Here is a 21,179-nt window from a genome sequence, read left to right as displayed (position 1 = left end):
TTATTTGTTTGGGGTGGGATTAAGGTTCTGAACTGAATATGATAACTCATCATTTTGGTACAGTTTTATCTGAAGTATGACGGCTTTCATGCATCTTTGTTATGGTGTGCTCTTTGTCCAAACACTTGTAACAGAAGGACTGCCTACAATAATTTACAAAGCAAGTAAGCATTGGAATGTGCAGATATGTGTAGCATGTAGATACTTACGGTTTAGTTCACAAATAAGATGGCTAACATGACCTAAAACTTTCTAACATTGTTCACTGAGGAAGGAGCAGGGATTCATGTATATACTGCCACTGAATGAAATGCCAACTCAGAAGTCCCCAAAATATTAAAATCTAATTTAAACTGAAATGCATTTACGTACACATGGCCAAGAGATGGTTGTGCCCAGCTGTAAGAGTATGTGGTCTGGTCATCCTTTCCAGGTGTTTTTTTTTTATATTGTCTGCAGGTCAGTACAATGACTCCCCTTCTGGTACCCAAATGATCCACTCATTCCTTCCTCTACCAGGACAGTAGTTCTCCAGCCCAATTTTTCCCCACTGAAGGCAAGAGTTTGGTATGAGAGAGCAGAACAAAGTCCAGATCCTGCCAGATTCTGCAGTCTGCCCCATCTTCCACTCCCTTAGAAGAATGCAAACTCCTTAACAGCTCACTTCTGCACATGTGCAACCTTCTGACTAAGCAGCACACCGTTTGTAGCAATGCACTTGTTAGTGGAGTGAAATAGCACCACTCCTGCAGAATGCTAAGCTACCTCTCTCCCCCCAGCATAAGTCAGACAGAGTTCTCTTTTTTTCCTGGATGAGAACACTTTTGTGATGAGGTGTGCCACATATGCACATGTGCAACCTTCTGACTAAGCAGCACACCGTTTGTAGCATTGCACTTGTTAGTGGAGTGAAATAGCACCACTCCTGCAGAATGCTAAGCTACCTCTCTCCCCCCAGCATAGGTCAGACAGAGTTCTCTTTTTTCCTGGATGAGAACACTTTTGTGATGAGGTGCGCCACATAGAAGGATTTCCTGACTACTTTGGCGATGTGATTATCAAAGGAGAGACTATTGTCTACCTGGGTCCCAAGGTCTCTTATCACATATTTGGTGTTACATAGTCTGCTGCCTATGTGGTAGTTCATGGGTACAGAATTTACCAAAGGGGATGACGATGCACTTTTTGGCATTGAGTTTGAGGCCATGGCTCTGACACCAGGCATCTGTCTCAGTGAGGCCCTTCTGTAAGATGTCCACATTATTTGGGGACTCTACTATGGCTTCTAGTTCGCAGTCATCTGCGAACTTCGTTAGCCAAAGGCCTGTGTTAGCCTGTACTTCAGAGAAGTAGATGCCAAACAGGAGAGTTTCCCAGGACTGAACCCTGTGGTACTCCACTTGTCACTGGTTTGAAGTCAGATCTGGAGTCTGCAACTTTTACAGTGTGGGTTCTGTCAGTGAGCCAGTTGGCAACCCATCTTTTGATGTAGGGATTTATACCTAGTTTAGTGAGTTTAGGTATAAATCCAGAATGGGGGATGGTGTTGAAATCCTTGGCGAGGTCAAGACAGGCTGTGTGAACCACCTTACCCTCGTCTACGGCTTTGTTGACTGCCTCAAAGAAGTCGATCAGTTTCAGGAGGCATGATCTGCCTTTCACAAACCCGAACTGGGTTGGGTCCAGAGTTTGGAGGTTACCAATGTCTTTGTTTAGGAGTTTCATGATAAGTTCTATAGCCTTACAGACCAGGCTCATCAGGCTAATAGGCGATAGTTCTCGGGATCAGTGGTGGCTCCCACTTTGTGGAGTGGGATAACTGTTGCTGTGCACCATTCAGTGGGCACAAAGCCTGATGTGAGGCTATGATTGAACATGGTGCTTAGGTGGGGAGCCAGTTCGTTCCGAGGTTCATGTAAAACGCAGCCTGGGATGTTGTCCAGTCCCATGGATGCTGTGTTTTTGGCTTTAGAGAGTGCAGTTCTTACCTGCGTAGTTGTGATTACAGGGACCCTGCATTATTCCTGTATAGATATGGGCCCTTTAGGGGGTGAGAGGGGGCGTAAAGTTAGCACTGAACCTATCTGCCAGGATGTTGGCAAGATCAGTTGGTTCTGTAATTTTCGTGCGGTTGTGCTGTAACTCAGAGCAGATCTGGGTGTTGCCACTGGGATTCTTGACACAGCTATAGAATGCTTTGTGGTTGTCCCTAGAATCAGTGACTATTTTGTTTTCGTAGCTAGCTTTGGAGGATCTTATAAGGGATCAGTTTCTTACTGAGGCTGATCAGGGATCTCCTCCACTCATGGGATTTTACTCTCTTTTGCAACAGTTTCTTCCTTTTGTTGTAGAGTTTGTTTATGGCAGGGGACCACCAGATTGGCTTCCTTTTCTTGGAGGACAGTGTCTTGCTTCTGTTTGGGATAGCACGATCCATGCACTTGTGTAAGTGCTTATAGAGTGCATTTCTGTAGGATTCAGCAGTCATAACTGTACTGTCCAGCTGCATGGGTGTCATGAAGTTAGCCACTTCTGTCTTAAGAAGCAAGAAGTTGGTTTTGGAGAAATTTTTTACCGTGGTTTCCTTAATGGGGGGTGGGGGCAGGATGTGGATATCTAGGGTGATTAGCTTATGGTCGGATCTGACCAACGAGGAGTTGACTTCAGGTGTGGAACACCAGTCACTCATGTTGGTAATGACTAGGTCTAGGATAGTGTTGCTCCTGGTGGGGGTGTGGATAAGTTGATCCAGGGCACTGGAATTTATGAATTCCAGAAAGCGTTGGGCGAAGGAGATGGTACATGAGAAGTTTTGCCAGTTAATGGTGGGGTAGTTGAAATCACCCATTATTAGGGTGTTTAGTTGAACCCTAATATGTTCCAGTATATCAAGAAAAGAGGAGTGGGAATCCTGGGGCATGGTGGGGGATCTGTACCAAGCTACAATTTAGACTACAGTTTTGCCCAGAGTTAGATGCACTTGGATAACCTCAGATGCATTATGCTGAGCAACTAGCCTGGAGGTGTGGATATCCTTAATGAATATGGACACACTCCGCCTTTGGTGTTCCGGTCCAGGTTAGATGGCCGAAAAGTGTGGTACGAGTTATAGCCTGGTAATGCAGGGGTGCTCTCTGGAGCCCTGAACCAGGTCTCAGTCACTGCACAGATATCGATGTTAGTGCCTCGAGGGAGTGCATTTTGAGATTTAGACTTCTAAAATTGAGTAGCATTACCCTCAGTTTTTACTTGCCTGTTCCTGTTACAGTAGTGAATTTGTCATTTGCACTTTGCCTAAAAAAATGCACTATAGGGGCAGCAAGAGCCTTAGCCAGTATCCGGAATCCCAGGGGTGACAGGTGCAGGCCATCTCTGGCAAAGCATCGTGGTCTGTCGACCATGATGTCCCAGGCAGACAAATACTGGATCCCCTTAGAATGACACCAGAAGCTTAGCCAATTGTTGAAGTTGATCTTTTTGTCCTTGTACTGCGGTATTAATTCTGGGCTTGGGCGATGGCAGGATGCTACTCAGGGCTAGGGTCATACCTGCCTGGGCTACAAGAACGGAGAGCTCTTCCATGTCTCTTTTCAAGTAGTCCAGGGAGGTACGTCTCAGGTCATTCACACCAACATGGACAATGACAGAGTCATATTTGTGCTTGTTGTGGAGTGACCCGAGTGCGTGGGTTATATGGTGGATCCTGGCACCCGATAGGCAGCTGACAGTTAACCTTCTCCTTGTTTAGCCTGGTAAGTGGGACATCAGTGTGCCTGACTGTAGAATCACCTATGACTAGTGTGTTTGGTAGGTTGTTTTGCCTTATGGGCTGTGGTTGAATGGCACACTGAGTCTGTGGGCTATGTCATTTGTGTTGTGTTGGGGGGTGGAGTTTGCTTGCGTTTCTGCTTTGGAAATCTGTTGCTTGAGCAGATTATTATTGACAGCCTCTGCGAATGTTTTTGTGTTTGTATGTGTGGATGTTAGTGGTGTAGGTTTAGTGGGACTATGTGATGAGTGTGGTGTGGTGCAAATGTTTACTTTCTCCTCTTGACTGTCAAGTTCAGTCTTGGTTGGAGAGAGTTTTACCTCCAGTTTGGCTAGATAAGTGCATCTCTCACAGGTTGTAGTGTTGGGTGGTAGGAGGAGAGGGTTGTCTGTGTACATGAGGCAATTGCTACATTGCCCCAAGATGCCCAGATTCATCAGATAGACAGGAAAGAACACTGGCAGCTGACCCTTGGACATGCCTGAATTAAAAACTATTTTCCACTAGACAAGTGAGGAAAGTGAGTACAAGTGCTGTTTTTCTCTAAGCAAGTGAAGAAATTACAAAAACGGTTTTCCTCTAGGTAATGAGGTAGGTTGAGTGCTGTAGTAATTTGTAGCTTATTTAGTGCTTACAACAAGTTATGAACAAATGCTGAGCATGAATAAGCAAATTCAAGTGCTAAAACTAAGAATCTGTATCTGAACTTGACTAGTTACCGAAAAGAAACAAGTGCAAATGTAGGCTTTTAAAATCAGAAAGTTGAGAGAGATGGAAAAATTGCCCAAACGGCCAATAACTAATTTCTGGACCAGAAACCACTCCTTATGTGGTAGATAGATTACCTAGTGCTTACCACTCCCACTGATGAGCTGGTTTCTAACTTCAGAATACCTACCTAAATACTTAAATTTTCAGGGTCTATATATTCATTTCCCCTCAACGTTTTGGGCAGTGCTCTGTACAGACTCAGACACCTTGAGTGACTTTTTTCCTGTAAAAGCACAATTGAAATTTCTCCAATACCTAGTTCCACACAGGACAATTAGTTTGCAGTGACAAGGACTGTCCAACATAGTTGCAAACCGGATACCCTGGACAGTGATTGATATTCTCACTCCAACGGTCCAATAAATAAAAAGGGGGTCTGTTGCCATGGATACGAACTTTCCTACCCTCTACGTTGCCTGCTTGATGGATATGGGCATCCTCAGGAAGTGGAGAAATTGCCTCATGTTTAGTAACAACCAGTTAATTCTCAAACAAACTGATATGGTACACGAGAAATGTATTTACACAATGTCACTGTAGGCAAAGCTCTCAGATAAAAGTACTCCTAATGTCAATAAGGTCGTCAGTAGTACACACACTGCACCCATCACGCACAATTCAATGCAGACATAGTCCCACATATGCTGTGGCACTTGCATGCGACCTTCCTAAACCACAAAGACCTGCAAAACGAAGTACACCGCAAATATCCTCAACTGCACTTTTTCAAAACCCCCACATCAACACAGAGCTTCATCTCATGGAACCTCTACTTCTAACACCATATGGCAAGTCACCACACAATTCAACATTCTAGTCATTGGAGACTCCATTGTGAGACACACTGATGTCCCTTTCACCAGGTTGAGTAAGGAGAAAGTTACAGTCAGTTGCTTATCAGGGGCTAGGATCCATCACATTATGCATGCACTCAGATCACTGGACAACAATTACCAATAGGACTCGTAGTCCATGTGGGAGTAAATGATCTGAGATGTACCTCCCTAGACTATATGAAGAGAGACATCATGGAGCACTCAGAATGTGTGTCACTGGCTGGTATGAGCCTAGCACTGACCAGCATTTCAACTTTTCCAAGGACACAAAACAAACAAAAAAAATGTTACTTTAATAATTGGCTTAGTTTCTGGTGTCATTCTAAAGGGGTGCAATATTTGTCAGTATGGAAGGAGATGGTCAACAGACCATGCTGCTTTGTCAGGCTGGTCTGCACCTGTCAACTTTAGGCTAATATTAGCTAAAACGTTGTCTTCCCCCCACAGTGCCTTTTTTAGGCAATGCTAAACTGAAAGTACTTCCGACATAGCAAATCAAAACCAAGACAAGATATTGCTGCTCGATGTGAGGAGTCTAAACAAAAACTCCACTCCCTAGAAGCCCTTTACCCTACAGAATGTTGATGTCTGTGCCATCATTAAGACATGGTTTAAAGCAGAGGAGAGCACACCAACAGTGCAAGGTTATAATGCCTTCCACACATTTAGGCCAGCTACTTCACAGGCAGGGACTAAAGGTGGAGGTGTCTATTTACATCAAAAATAAATATAGTTCAAGGCTGGTCAAAGAAGACAATGCACTTGAGCTGCTCCATGATCAGATCGCCACAGGGAAAATCCAACACCACTTCCTTGAAAGGTATAGGGTCCCCCTCTATGACCCAGGAAACCCATACCATGTATTTCAACTGATTAGAAACACTAACCATCCAACCCAATACCATATTCATGGGTGACTCCCCACTATTAACTGGGAATCCTATATGACACAAACGTACATGCAAAGAGATTCCTGGATTTTGTAAACAAACTCCATGGACCAGATAGTCAATACACCAACGAGGGGTGCAACCATACTGGATCTGGCCCTCACTAATATGGGAGACTGCTGCACACCCCCTACTGTAATGCCTTCCCCAGTAAGGTCAGACCGCAAAATGGTCTCTTTTGAAGTAAAAATAAAATCTGGACTCCCAGCTAAACCTGGAATATTCAGGGACTATTCTAAGGCTAACCTCCTGCCATTAAGTGTGAACCTGACAAAACTTCAAGCCCCCATAAACCCTGAGAACACTTCTGCCTATGCAGAACTTTTCACAGAAACCTTGTACAAGCATGTTAATAGCTGCATAGAAGCAGCTGTACCCACCAGGAAGAAGTACAGAACTAACTCAAAAAACAAGCCACCCTGGTGGAATCACAAAATCAATTGGTTGTAGAACAGGAGGAAGAAAATCATGGCAAAAATTAGGAGGTGCAGTAGCCAGAAGGACAAAAGCACTCTCAAACTAAATAACTAACTCACAGGACAAATAAAGTCTATCAAAGCCCAATTTGAGGCAAGTTTGGCCTCCCAGGCACTGGACAACCACACAACTTTCTTTAGCTATGTCTGCAACATCAAAGGCAATACACAACTGTGTGAAGACCTCATTGTAAATGGATCTACTAACACTGAGCCAGAAGATATTGCAAATCTCCTGGCCAATAAATTCAGCTCCAGCTTTACTCCTCTCTCCCCTTCAACCTTCCCTCAGGAAGTATCATCAAATACAACTCCCCCTACTATCAATCACTAGGGAACAGGCCCTTAAAGCTCTCTCTAAAACCAAGAACACTGTATCAATGGGCCCGGACAATATCCCAGGATGCTTTCTAAATAGCATACAATATGACCTATCAGGGCCTCTGGAATTACTATTTAACTGTAGCCTCCAAACAGGCTTTGTGCCTAATGAATGCAGAAAGGCAACAGTCATGCATCTGCACAAAGGTGGGCCATCTACAAACCCAAAATTCTCACTAGTCTTGTATGTAAAGCCATGGAAAGAATTATCATGGAGACTATCAACAGAGATATAGTAAGCCTCCAGACACTGGACCCAACCCAGTTTGGTTTCATCAAGGGCAGATTATGCCTACTCAACCTGGTGGACTTTGAGATGTTCAAAGCAATGGATGAGGGCAAAATCATTCACACTGCCTACCTTGAGCTGGCCAAGGCATGTAACAATACCCCACTCGGGCATTGTTGACAAACTCAAGAGGTTATGTACAAAACCATATGTCACCCAATGGATAGCCAACTGGCTCACAGACAGGACCCAGAAAGTTAGAATTGGGGAGTCCACCTCTACAAGGATGCCAGTCACAAGTGGAATCCCACAGGGATCAGTCCTTGGACCGGAGGAGTAAATGCCAAAATGGAGAGAAGTCAAGACCAATGTCAGTGGTCTCTGGCTGTTGCAGATGACTGCAAATAAGGAGCCATCATCGAATCCCACACTGACACAAATGTTCTCCAGGAGGGGCTGACACAGACAAACAACTGGTGTCAGAGCCGCGGACTAAAACTAAATGCCAAGAAATGCATAACAGTATCCTTTGGGAAGTCATCTATCCCTGGTAACTATCATACTGACACCACACCCCTTAGAGTTGACCCAGTAGTCAAGGACTTAGGGACACACATAGATGGTAATCTAGCCTTTGATCATCACTTGTCTACAGTGGTGAGGAAATCATTCTATGTTGCGCAACCTATAAACAAAGGAATGGCATCCAAGTCCAAGGAAGTCATTTTTCCACTGTATTAGGCATTCATCAGACCTATCATAGAGTACAATGCCCCTTTGGTATGTACCTAACCAGGCATATCCAACAACTGGAACATCCACAGAGGTTCCTCACTAATGCAGACCACCTGACAACCCTATCCCTGTATATGGTCTCCTACAGGCTTTTGAGGGGAGATCTATGCCTGGCATAGAGGCAGTCACACCCCACTCTGATGGACCTCCTGCATATCCACAAACAAACAGCACCAGAATTAACCATTCTAAAGGCTTAAACCTTGCCTGTAATAAGACCCGCTGGAGAGATGGGTATGTATACCAGAGACTACCTCGTCTATGGAACAGGCTCCGCATCCATGTGAAGCAGAGTTCCTCCCCAACCCAAGTGCAACTTAAACAATTAGATGGGAAACCGGAAATTCATCCCGGGTTTGGCACCTATGTCTCTAATGGACATGGATAACCTGTAAATGGTTCATCTCATAGGCACATGCTTACACTTATCAAGGGTATCAGAATTTGTGAGAGATTTGGGATGCATGGCAAGGCTTAAGAAGGCTCTTGTGGTCGTTAGCCTAGTAAACACCAATGAACATTTCTCGCAGGACAGGAAGGGAGCAGATGGACTGTATGATGGCCTGGAGACCATCTCTGGGAAGAAATGAAGATTTGTCTGAGGGCACAACCAGTGAACAAGAGTTCACTACACAATGGTGGAATGTTATCGCACAGTGAAGGACTGGGAACTAGTATGTAAAGATACAAGACTTGAGCATGTGAAACTGAAAGACTGAAAAAGAAGCATGTTAAGAAATCATAGAAATATAACTTATATTTTGGCTGAACAAACAAGTAGATGAAAAATGTTTCAATAAGGCAAGACAAACATGAATAATTGTATTATTAATTCAAGAGAAGAATAAAGAACTATTTGTGGAGATGGAAGAAATCAGTTCACATTTGGCTAATACGGTTAAGAGAGAAAGCAGTAGTGGCAGGCATATTAAATAAAAAAAGGTACAAAGAACAATATTTGGAAAGAAATCCTGACTGCTGTAGAAGAGCATACTGTAATGCTGAATGAAGGAAAGAAAGTGAGCCATAAGAAAAGCTGGGAGTAAGGAAAATAACAGAAGACAGACAAAGGACAGAATAAGATAGGTCTGGAAGACTTACAAAAAGCATTGAACTGTGTAAAAAAGAATGCTGCACCTGACCTAGTTTGTGTTAGAAAAATTATATAAATTGTCATTAAAGCAGGACAAAAAGTGTTGAATAATGAACTGTGTGTTAATGGAATGCAAGCAGCAGTAAAATCTACATGGATAGAAAGAAAGAAAAAAAACAAGAAAGAGAATTTAAACTCCTAGAGACCAATAGCATTAAATCATGACCCTCAACTATAAATGAAAATATTATACTAAAGGAATACTAGACTGCTGTCAAAGATTCTTCATGAAGACAAAATAAGGTAGCAGTATACAACACTGAAAATGTGAAACATGAAGGAAGGTCACTAACATATGACAAATCTGATTTAGTTTCATATTATGTTTAAAATCCTGGCAGAATATAGATATAGTGGCAGATGAATTTCATTATGCAGAGGTACGTAAAGGCGAACAAAAGTAGTGGCATTAGTTAATGGATGGCTAGGTAACTATTTTCATAAACAGTGGTATAAAAATAAATGTGTCCACGTGGTGGTATTTTGTTTGCATCCATCATGAATGATGTACTAGGTACATATAACAAAAGAATGGAATACAAGGTTGGGAAGTAACTAAAGAGGTCAGATTACCACATCTATCTATTTCTATAAAGGTGGTAACAAATTGTTCTCTGTAGATGGAGAAGGCAAATTCTGTCATTCGTGACTGAGTAGGGTACGTTTATAATGAAAAATATGTCAATGTATAAATATATTTCAGTAAAACAGGAGATATTTGTTTAAAAAGATGGAATGGGAGAGCTCTAGGTGTCTATGTTTAGTACAGCAGAAATAAAAATTGGGAAAAAATTGAGAAGAAAAGTTAAATAAGAGAAGTAGCAGCAGCATGAAAGCCATTCCAGGTATCTTTCAAAGTTTAACTTAATTTGCATTAACTTATTAGGAATGTTACCTTATTATGGATGATTTTTTTTTAATTTCCTGAGATTTCAGAAAAACAATTACTAGAATTTATATTTTTCCCGGGGTTACTGTTTAACCCAATAAATAGGGGGCTCTTGTTCAATGAAGAAAAGTTTAGATAGTCAAAGTGTGGCATCACTTTTTATTTTATATATTGTGTAGTGATAAAAGTATGGTAGACAGCTGCATGCATCATTACAGGAAAGATAAAAGGATGGTTTATTTTTGCACACAAGGAAACTGCATTATGAAGAGTAAACATTTTGAATGAGGTACAAGAAAATATTTTGAAAACTACATGAAAAATATGAAAATTGTATTTCATCAATGGTGGAAAAGATGTCAAAGAAAAAAACTCGCATTAAGAGTGGAAGAGAATTAGAAGACAAAAATTTTGGGGATTTTATATAGAGTTTATTATTACAGAAATTATCAGTAAAGGGACTAAATAAACAGACAGAAATACAATGTTTGATCTATGGCTTGCAAATGTGAGAAAACTATAAGGCATCCTGCAATTACAAGGAAATTAACATTTCTGGGATAGAGCAATAAAAATAGATAATGTTTATGTAGACCTGATTACATACATGTATTATAAAAAATTATACAATAACCCCCCATTAATATTTCAAAATGTGCAGGCTGATTGGCCAGTGTGCCCTTTGTAAATCCCACAATATACTAACGGAAAAAGGTCGCCCAAACCTTTTTCTGTTTGAATAAAGCATCCAAAACTTAAAGAAAGAGCAACGGAGACTTTCTCCGTTGCTTCCATTTGGGTATGCATGGGAATGCAAGTCCCATACGCATGCACAGTACATCAACACAAGGAAGCAGTATACCACCACCAGCAGAACTGTAATGCACCATTATACAAAGGCATTACTTAAGAAAACTAAGTACTTTTTTTCTTAAATACTGTCATTATATAATAGCAATAACCAACTCCGTGGTTGTGGTATATTGAAGATTTACCCACGGTTGGCTTTAATCATGAGGGCTTACATGCCAACCGTGGGATCTTCAATGTACCACACCACGTCATCTGTTACTGCTTAAATACTGGTTATCGAGATATGGAGAAAACTATGAACGGGACAGCATACTGACATGCTATTTAATAAGGAAAGGGGGCAACAATGATGCACTTGAGAATATTAAATTGTAGCTTTAGCAAAAAGGATGGAGAGGATAATTGTACGAGGATGTAAAATGCTGAAAATGACCTTTTTATATTTGGCAAATACTGTATATGGCATTTCTGTCTAAGAGGCTTGCTTTGCAATATTATTATATATTTTTTGTAATGTTTTTATATTTAGTTTTTAAACCTTATTTACACATGAAACTCCCCACTTACTTTTTTTCAAAAAAATAGTGTCTATGAGATCTTTAACATCCACCTAAACCAACTGCAACTCACACAGTTGTGGCCTCAGTTTAACATCTCATCAGATGGATAAATGCAATGAGACAAAAGAAGCATACATCTTAATCATGAAATTATGGAGTCCTTCATCAGGAAGTTCTTGAGTAAAGCCAGGAAAGTTTAAGACTTTACTGAATATTTCTCAGCCCAGATGGAAAATTATTCACTTGACCTTCTAGTTAATCTATTTGCAAGGTTCCAAGCAATCTCTACACCACCTGTAAACTTCCAGGTGTGATATGGCAGTTGCATATGAACTACAGCAGCAGTCTTGCTCAGACTATGGCTGTCATCCAGTCACACAAACTCACCATCTATTGGACTAGAATCATTTACAGAATGACAGGTGAAGAGTCACAAATATGTGAAAAGAGAATATATTGGCGTTTTCACTCAGCTTTACTATTAGTTAAGGGAGAAGATGGAATGGAGGGGACAAAAAAAAAAAGAGAGAGGAAAAATAAACTTCCTCACTGTTGCTTGCACGAAACATGCATATATAGATCACACCTACTGCCCTGCGAGATGAAGCAGAACTTTTACAGGAATACATTTCTTCTGACAGAGCAGGCTGACCATTAGACTGCCCAACTTTTGACAGACTATCTGACTGAAGACGATCCCTCTGAAGCTGAAGCTGCAAAAGCGGACTACTTCTACAGCTCAAAAAGATCCACCAGGGCAAACAATTCTTCTGGGATGTAGACTGCCACCAGAAAGATGGTACTGTTTTTGGCCCCTTATACCCTCGGATCCTTTCCCTGCAAAACTCTAGACTAAATAAGGTTAGGTTAGCCACATCTAGAAATGGATGTACTGGATGTGTTAGTTGAAGATGCTGAATTCCAAAATGAGGCAGAAACCATTTGCCTCCTTTAAAAATCAAGAGGGGTGCGAATAAAACCAAATCTTTCTTCTAAATGAGGGACAGCCGCTATGGATCATTTTAACAATACAAGCTGATCTGCTGGCAAAGGTCGGTATCTTAAATGCTTTTATAGATTGAGAAAAGAACAGCTTGAAAATGTGGCCAACCTTGACCAAGTCCAAAAATAAATGGCTATTTGTGATTCCTATCCAAGCTGGGGAAAAACTTGGAAATCCATTACCCCTCCACAATGGACAGCCCAAAAATACATTTGGGATTCCTGTTACTGGGTCAGTGGAGTTTCCTTTTTGATCTGGCTTGCACAGGAAGAAGCAAGACCCTTCAATGCCTTCCTTGTTTTACCATTGTGTTTCTTCCTCTGCTTGGGTTGACTGTAACTGAAGAAGAATAGAAAGGGGGTGAGGAAGTCAAAAAGGTCCCCCACAAAGTTAAGACCTGTGTATGTAAGAGGTAATCTACAAGTCTTGAGAGCTGGCCAAACAGAATTTCCAAGTGGGCAACTTTGATGAAGTTTAGCTCCTCAAGTCCATAATGCCATCCTGTACAGGAAAATGAGGGAGCCTGTGACATTAATCACAGCATCAGCATACAAAAGTGGGAGAAGGCCACATTCTAGCTCATCACAGGGCGCAGAAAACAGCTTAACAACCTCTTCCTTGAAGACTTAATAGAAGATCTTTTGAAGAACCTGACTTTCTAGGCCGGCTAGGAATTCAAACAAGCAACATTAACAGCTGAAGGCATCAAGCCCCAGCATGGCAGAGTAATATACTATTACGCATGGCTAGAGATTTATACTCTGCATCTGGTGGTATGCTGGTCCAAAAGCTCACACACAGTTTGGCTCAGTGATGCTTACTAAGAAATCCACTTCAGCCAACCAAGGGCTATATAGGAGCATTCCTATTTTTGGTGTCACAGGAGCAGAATCTGGGTGCATCCATACTGCTGCTAAAAAGGCAAATGCAATAACCAGCTTTATGGGGGTGAGTTAGGTTTCTTCTCCTTCCCAGGTACACATTCAGGCATTTCTAAGGGAAGCTATTGAGGCCATATTCACTCCAAACAGGAAAACATGAGCCTTAACGTAATTCCAGGAGAAGGCAGTATCATTAAGTGGGAGGAGCAAAGGAAAAACCCATTACCCTTTTTTTTACATCCGAGATAATGGCCTGCAGGTACTCAGATTCTTCAGTGGAACAGGGCCATGTCCCGTATAAGGTGATCTTATGTGAAATCAAGTAAACATTACAAAAATCTGTGTCACCCACATCTCTCGACCTCTGTTTCTATAGCTGTTCTGCGCCAAGAACCCTCTCTCTTCTCATTGGCTCAACTACAGAGCCAATGAGAAAGAGAAAAATCTTCCTGGAGCTTTTAGAGTGGTATTTTTGGACAGCCTAGTAAAGCTTCAGGTTTACTGTGGCAGCTCTGTGTTTATCCAGCTTGTTACTTTAGCAAACTGTGCAGCAAACATCACAAAAGCCACTGTGGAAACAAGTTGAGTGATGAAACTGTTGATTGCCATGGAAAGACGAGCTGCGTGTCTATGTCAGTGTCCCTTACAACTTTCTTGCTCAACTTCTTGCAACAAAGACCTGCATGAAATTGCTTCCTTATCTTGTTCCTGGATTACAGTCAGTCACAATGCCAGGCATTAGGAGTTTTGTAATTCCCATTCTTGCCAGGCATTAAAGGTTATAATTCTTGATTTTGACAAAATGCACAGTAAGATTTCTATTTTTACCTCATATTCATGTCCTGGCCTTTTTGATTATCCTTTTCTTAACCAAGCAAACTCAGGGACAACCCAGGAGCATGGTTTGATTAAGGGACTTGCTCAGATTAACACAGTAGGCAAATAAACATAGAAAGAGTTAAACCCTACATTTGCGGCTACAGGAACCACCTCATTAAGAACTTGGAGCCATAATCCTTAGCACCAGCTGCCAGGCCTTCTTAACCTCTTCACTTTCAAGTAAGTTGCTGAGGATTATAGTCCATGCCAATCATTAGAGATTCATAGTTCTTGTTGCTTGGAAAATGCATATTGATAAAAAGTTAAGAGCAACCGGTTTTGCAAGTGAATTAAAAGTAAGTGAATTAAAATAGTCCATCTTTTATCAGTCTCTGATTTTTGTCTCATATTCATGTTGTGCCTTTCAATTGTTTAACACAGAGGATCACAGTATTGGAGTTTCACATTTCTTACTGTTCAGAAAATGCATATTCATGAAACATCTGCTAGTGTGTTAACTTTTTAACTAGTACTGTCTGCCACTTGCATCTCTGAGCTGTTAGCAGACTGTTTCCTGTAATCAAAGTACAAGGTTTAAATCCTTCCACTTCCATTTGTCTACAGTGTGACTGAGCAAGCCACTTAACCAGATAACATTCTTTAATTCCCCTGGAAAGGAACACTTTGTCCAGCAGGTTTATCTAGTTAGCAAATGCATAAAATCAGCAATATTCGGAAGTCTTGCCCAAAGAAGCAGAGAGTCACTTTTGTCCGTTACTTGCAAAATGTGTGGCTTTTTGTTGAATTTCCGTGGACTGCAGTCATTAAATAATGTCTGGCATGAGAGTTTCAGACTTTGTATCCTTTAGAAAATGCCTCCTAATGCAATGCTCGATATTCTAGCAGCAATTTAGATATCTGGTAGTTACCACAGAGGACTAAAGCTCTGACTTGTTAATAGGCTGTTTTCTGTTCCAAGTGAACAGAATTGTACTCTTTCTACCCCCCTACTGTGTGAGCTTGGGCAGGTCAGTTAACCAGATAGGGCAACTGGGAGTCTAGACTAGGCTGCTTAATGGTGTCCTGGACTGAATGCCTAGTAACAAACAATGAACAGATTTCTTTGTATCCAAGACAGACATTTAAAATCAGCTCTTGATTTTAGGTCTGTCTTCAATTTTTAAGCTAAGAAGTTGAGCTGCCAGAAGGAAGCTGCAACGGGCTGCAACATATGGTTTTTACTACAGCGAGCAGAGATACATTTCTGGGTCATTATTTATAAATTCATTCACTCACTTGATTTGAAGTAGCTGTTTCAGATTGTACAGTCAGAAGTGATTGCAACTAATGGTGGTGCTTGCATATATACATATGCACATGCGCACAGGGCATAGTTCTCAGCCATCTCTTGTTTTTCCCCTCACTTCTGCGATTCATTCCTCATAAAATTTCTGGCTTTCTAGTAAAATGTTATAGACCGCAGTCACACTCACTCGCTCCTTAGGGTGCTGTCCTTCATACAAGACATTAACTCATTCCCTCCAGTACAGCTCTTGAGTGTGTGCCTTTAACTCCCAGTGGGTATGGCTTGACACTTTAAAAAGTTATTCTAACAAAGTTCTAACAAATACTCATTGGACAGAGGTCAAATATCAATAGAGCGCTTTGCCATCATATATGCTTCAAGATAAATATTCCGATACCTTGTATGTAGCATGGTTTTTGAATTATTACTGCAAATATGAACAAGCAGTATTTGACACCTAGAGGCACAGTAGGAGGTAACTGCAGAAGTGCCTGGAGGTGCAACTTGGCTGTAACGAGTTAAACCAAAATTCCATCTGCTTGAGTTGGTGGTAGCTAAGGTTGATGTAAAAGATGTAGTGGCACCATGTGAAAGCACTCTCTCTGTTCCTGAGTATAATGCCCATCGTGTCTTCAGACTCACTGGCAACTGTGGGGGAGTACAAGTATTTGACAAGGATATCAACACCTCATGACAGATTCCTTGGGACACCACATATGAACTCCTAGAAGTCCAAATCACCATAAACAAGACTAAATTGCCACATCATAGCTAGCTATAGAATACCCTCTCTTCAGAATAGCCATCTCAACAAAGACCTTTCTACTGGGGGACCTCAACTATCCATCAATAAACTGACTGACCTACACTGCAAATAGTCTGCATGCCCAGCACTTCCTTGATATTATAAATGCTAACACTCATTCACAAATAGTTAACCATCCTACTAGGGGTTTCAATATCCTGGGATTTAGTTGTCAAAAATATGGCCACTTCTTGCAGAGCTCCATATTCACCATGTCTTGTTAAGTCAGACTATAACTTATTGACCTTTTTCTTTAAAACTGGTATTTCCCTGTAAATAGTTCTGTGTTTGGGAACTTCTAAGTAAATGTTCTTCAGTCAGTTGATGAAAAAAATTCCGCTGTAATCCTCTTCTGAAGGATCCTATTGCTAAAGGTACTACCTATGCCTCTGACTTCTGCACCCATTTAAATAGCTGTATTGACAAGATAGCAGCTATCTGCAACAAGACAGCCCCCCTGTGGTGGAATACCTGTACAAATTATAGCAAGAAAAAGAAACTGCTTAATGCTCAACAGTCTCATTCTACCTACCTTAAGTGTGCACTTAAGGGAAACATAAGGAATCTCAAAGCGGAGTATGAACGTAAATAGTCACAAAAACCAAAAATAACTGCAAATATTTCAACTATGACAGGAAGTCAAGCACCAACACCCAACAAGGTTAGGAGCTAATCCACAATAATACTACACTCTCTGACACAAAGGAAATTACCAATCTCCTAGCTATCAACTTTAGTGAAAATTTTACTCCACTCACAGTTACAGCTATCCCACAGGGTCCACAATCCCAAACACCCTTTTTAATTACTATGGAACAAGTTCTCTCAGCCCTTTCAAAAACCAAGAATATTTCATCCATTGGCCCTGGGAAAGTACCAGGTTGCCAGATTATCAGTGCTATACATGATCTTTCTGAGCCTATTTAAACTTTTTAATCTAAGCCTTTTCACTGGTTACATTCCTGCAGCATGGAAACAGCTACTGTAATATCTTCGCACAAGGGTAGCCCAACCATAGACCCAGGTAACTACAGAACCATTAGTCTCACTAGCCTCATGTATAAAGCTATGGAGTGGACTGTCTCAGACTTCATTATCTGGACATCTCTCAACTCTGGACCCTCATTAATTTGGCTTTATCAAAAGGAAGGTCCTGCCTCTTTAAAATCATTAACTTCTTTGAAAAAGGTAACTGAAGCAGTGGATATTGGTTATGCAGTGCATACAGCATATTTAGACCTGGCTAAGGCCTTTGACACTATTCCTCAATGCAAGCATTATTAACAGAATTGTAAATAGGAATATAGATCCATATATTGAGCGATGGATAGCTAGCTGGCTGGCTGATGGAACCCATGTGGTTAAAGCAACAGATGCCACTTCTGAAAGCAAAACAATGAACAGTGGTGTGCCACAGGTCTTAGTTTTGGGCCCTCTTTTATTTGGCATACATTTCTCAGATCTTCAGGCCAGCACTTCTGGCCTATGGTTAACCACGTTTGCAGATGGCTGTAAATTAAGTGTTATTCAATCTTCAACCAACTTATAATTATACCAACATGACTTAAACCATGTTAACAATTGGTGCAAGGACAATGGTCTCAAATTAAATGTAAAACAAAAGTGTAGTAGAGCGCATTTTTGTAAACAAAACAGTTTCACTTGCCATATAGGAGATGCAACACCCCAATCAGACACTGTTAGAAGGGATTTGGGTACTCTTGTCAACAAGGAATCATCATTTGCCCATCATGTCTCCACAGTACTTTAGAAAGCCTTTCATCTGTCCCATCTAATTTCCAAAGGCATCTTCTTTAGATCCAAGTCTTAATTTCCATTTACTCATATCTTATCCAACCCATTACTGAATATAATGCACATTTGGCATGTATTTATCTAAAGATATCACATGACCTGAGAGACTCATAATGACAAAGAGCAGTGGCCTAAAAAATTTTCAGGACAGAATGACAGCCATCTCTCTCTCTCTGTACTTTATTATGGAGATCTATGTACAGCCTGTCATGCCATGAACGAACCAACCCTATTGATCTCATATTCTTTCACAGAACTGATGGTACATCAAATACTTGGTTAAAGGGACTAATCCTTCATCAGCAGATAAATAAGACAGGTTGTCATGACAGTCCTATCCCAACATACCCCCTCAATTCTGGAACAAACTTCCACTGCATATCAAGCAAAGTAGCACCCTTGCCACCTTCAAGGTAACCCTAGATAATTGGATGGGCAGCCTTAAATTCTCTCCTGGTCTGGTCTATCTTTTCTTGGCCTCCATGAGGTTAAGAGGAAAATTTTGAAAAGGGTTTTTAGGTTAGGCTTGAAACGGTCTGCATCGACTCCCTACATCTTACCTATGAACCAATAAAACAGTACAGGAAGCTCCTCAGCTGGCCAAACTTTCCCTTAGCAGTATAGATCTCACCTCAGGTCTCTTCTGTAATAAAAAAAAAAAACACTGTCCAAGTGTGACAAACCAAGTAAAAAAAGAATAAATAAAATAAACAAGCATATACATACATTTTTCCTTTCCTCATTATTGTGCAACCGTGGTGTTAATATAGTTACATAAGGGAGTGTGGAAAATCAAAGTACGCTATGTTTGGGGGAGGTTGAGGCATGTGCGATCCATCAGCTGAGCCTTAATCATGCATGAGGGAAACCTTTCAAACAGTTAGTGACTACCTGTATGCACTGTTAAGTCTCTTGTCAAAAAGCTCTTAATTTGGCAAGATAAATAACGGTCTCATGTCACTGGCCATTTATGATGACAGTATATTGCAGCTAATCCAGTCCAACACCGGAAGGATACACAGGTCTCCAAAAAAGCATGTAAAAACTAACTACATAAAGGGGGAAGAATTTAGATAGAAAAGAAAACATTGAGAAAATGGAAAACATGAAGAAATAAAAAATGCATCTACTTAAAAGGGTAGGTGGACTGCCCCCCAAAGTTCCCATACGGCTCAAGAAAGCAGGTTCACTACATCATGAACCTGCAAAGCTTTCAAACAACTGAGCTACTATAACACTGTTCCACACCCTGCAACAGCAATGCAATCCTTGTAACAAATACTCTTGGGAATAGCAGAAGAGAAAGTGACTTGGCAAACCTTTTCTAGCAAGTGTCTAAACCATGATATGATTCTTCCTCAGCAGCTGTTTACCTTGCAGTACTACACTAGAGGTTTCCGCTTTCTCTGAACTTTGTCGTTTTCCTATACACATCTTACGAAATCACTATTAAAAAAGCACCAGCATAATTAACCAAATGAACCTACCCCATCAAAATGAATATACGTGATCAGCAATCAATATAAAACAAAAACTCACCTCAAGAAAGAGTTCCAGAAGATTGATATAGTAAGGTTTTCCTTTGCAGTACTTCTTTAAAAGTTGATAAATTACAGCCTCCAAAAGGAAAGAATCATTTATTGCATCCAAACCCACCTCTGCCTGCAAATGGGAAGATGACAAACAGTTAAAACTTGTGCAACACTGGGTAATGTGTGTCAGTATCATGGCACTAAATCTTTGCATCACCATTGCTGGACCTAAGATTTTTTCAAAGAAAACACTCTTCAGACATAAGTGTACACTCACCACTTTTGCCCCTTACTGGCAGAGCTATTAATATGTGGGTGTAGATGATGGGAAAAGGATAGAACACTTCCACTGCAGACGGTTTGTGATTTAGATTAGTCACAAGCGTCTTCAATCTACAGTTTACTAAGGTATTAAAGTTTCTTGTAACAAAAGCTTTCTGAATTATTTCCTGCCAAAATATTTGTAATAGATTTAGATGGATTACCTGAACATGCCACATTCCATTTTCTTACAGTTTACTACATTCACAATACTTGCTCATTTAGCACTGATGAGTCAGATTGTCATCATAAGGCTATTTGCATTGTGTTGTTTTTTTGTAAAAGTTGTGTAGGGAAATGTTTTCTGCACGCTGCTGTGTCCTTTGAAGGCTGAATCCAGTTATGTGCCTGTTTTATCTAAATTTTCACAAGATATTGAAAATACACAGGGTAACCCCTGCAAGAAACAACTTTCTCAGTGAATATTATGCAAAATATTTGTTTATGTTGGTCTTACTATAATGATCTGCAGTATAGTTTTCTGTAATGAATAAAAGTAATCCTGATCTGCATGGGAATCCACAGATGAATATGTAAGGCTATGTGCTCCTACTAGCATGTATGCTTTGTAATGACTGGTGAAACACATCCAGCAGTAATAATGCAAACTGCTGGCAGTTAGGAACTAGGCCATAATTCTCCCAGGTTAATCATGCACGTCCTTCCATCTGCAAATAATTTATTTCACTCTTGTTTTATGGCCACTATTGAAAGACATCACCTATATGCCTACTCAGACTAAAGGTACAAAGTTACACATTGATAATACCAGAGCTGAACCTGCTTGTAGTATGAAGTACATCATGTTTGGGGACTAAAGACCCATCCTCCCAACAAGTGGAAACTATATATATTTTTCAGCAGCAGGTTTTACAAGAATGTACTGTCCAGAGCCTACTTACATTTTTATCTAGATATTTTGAACAAATCTAGTTATGATGTTATGGCCACTTTTCCGCAAGTAGGGCCACACTATCCTCTCCGTGTAGCCGGTTATAAGAAATAACACAATGTCTACACTCACTAACCAGAATTCCAGAATTACACTGTCGGTGATTACAGAGAGTAATAATCT

At 40.8% G+C, this 21,179-nt stretch overlaps 1 protein-coding gene across 4 annotated transcripts in view; it reads right to left on the bottom strand.

The window, feature by feature from the left end:
* FDPS (farnesyl diphosphate synthase) overlaps positions 1 to 21,179 on the bottom strand; it is a 563,129-nt gene that overhangs the window by 379,326 nt on the left and 162,624 nt on the right. For all 4 annotated transcript variants that reach the window (XM_044080217.1, XM_044080218.1, XM_044080216.1 and 1 more), the window contains one exon: positions 19,791 to 19,913. In XM_044080217.1, coding sequence (XP_043936152.1) covers positions 19,791 to 19,913 — 123 coding nt within the window. The remainder of the gene's footprint in view (positions 1 to 19,790; positions 19,914 to 21,179) is intronic.

The sequence above is a fragment of the Protopterus annectens genome, chromosome 8.part0 (assembly GCF_019279795.1).
Source record: "Protopterus annectens isolate FY-2018-M chromosome 8.part0, PAN1.0, whole genome shotgun sequence".
Lineage (NCBI taxonomy): Eukaryota > Metazoa > Chordata > Ceratodontiformes > Protopteridae > Protopterus > Protopterus annectens.
This window is presented reverse-complemented; position numbering and strand designations above follow the sequence as displayed.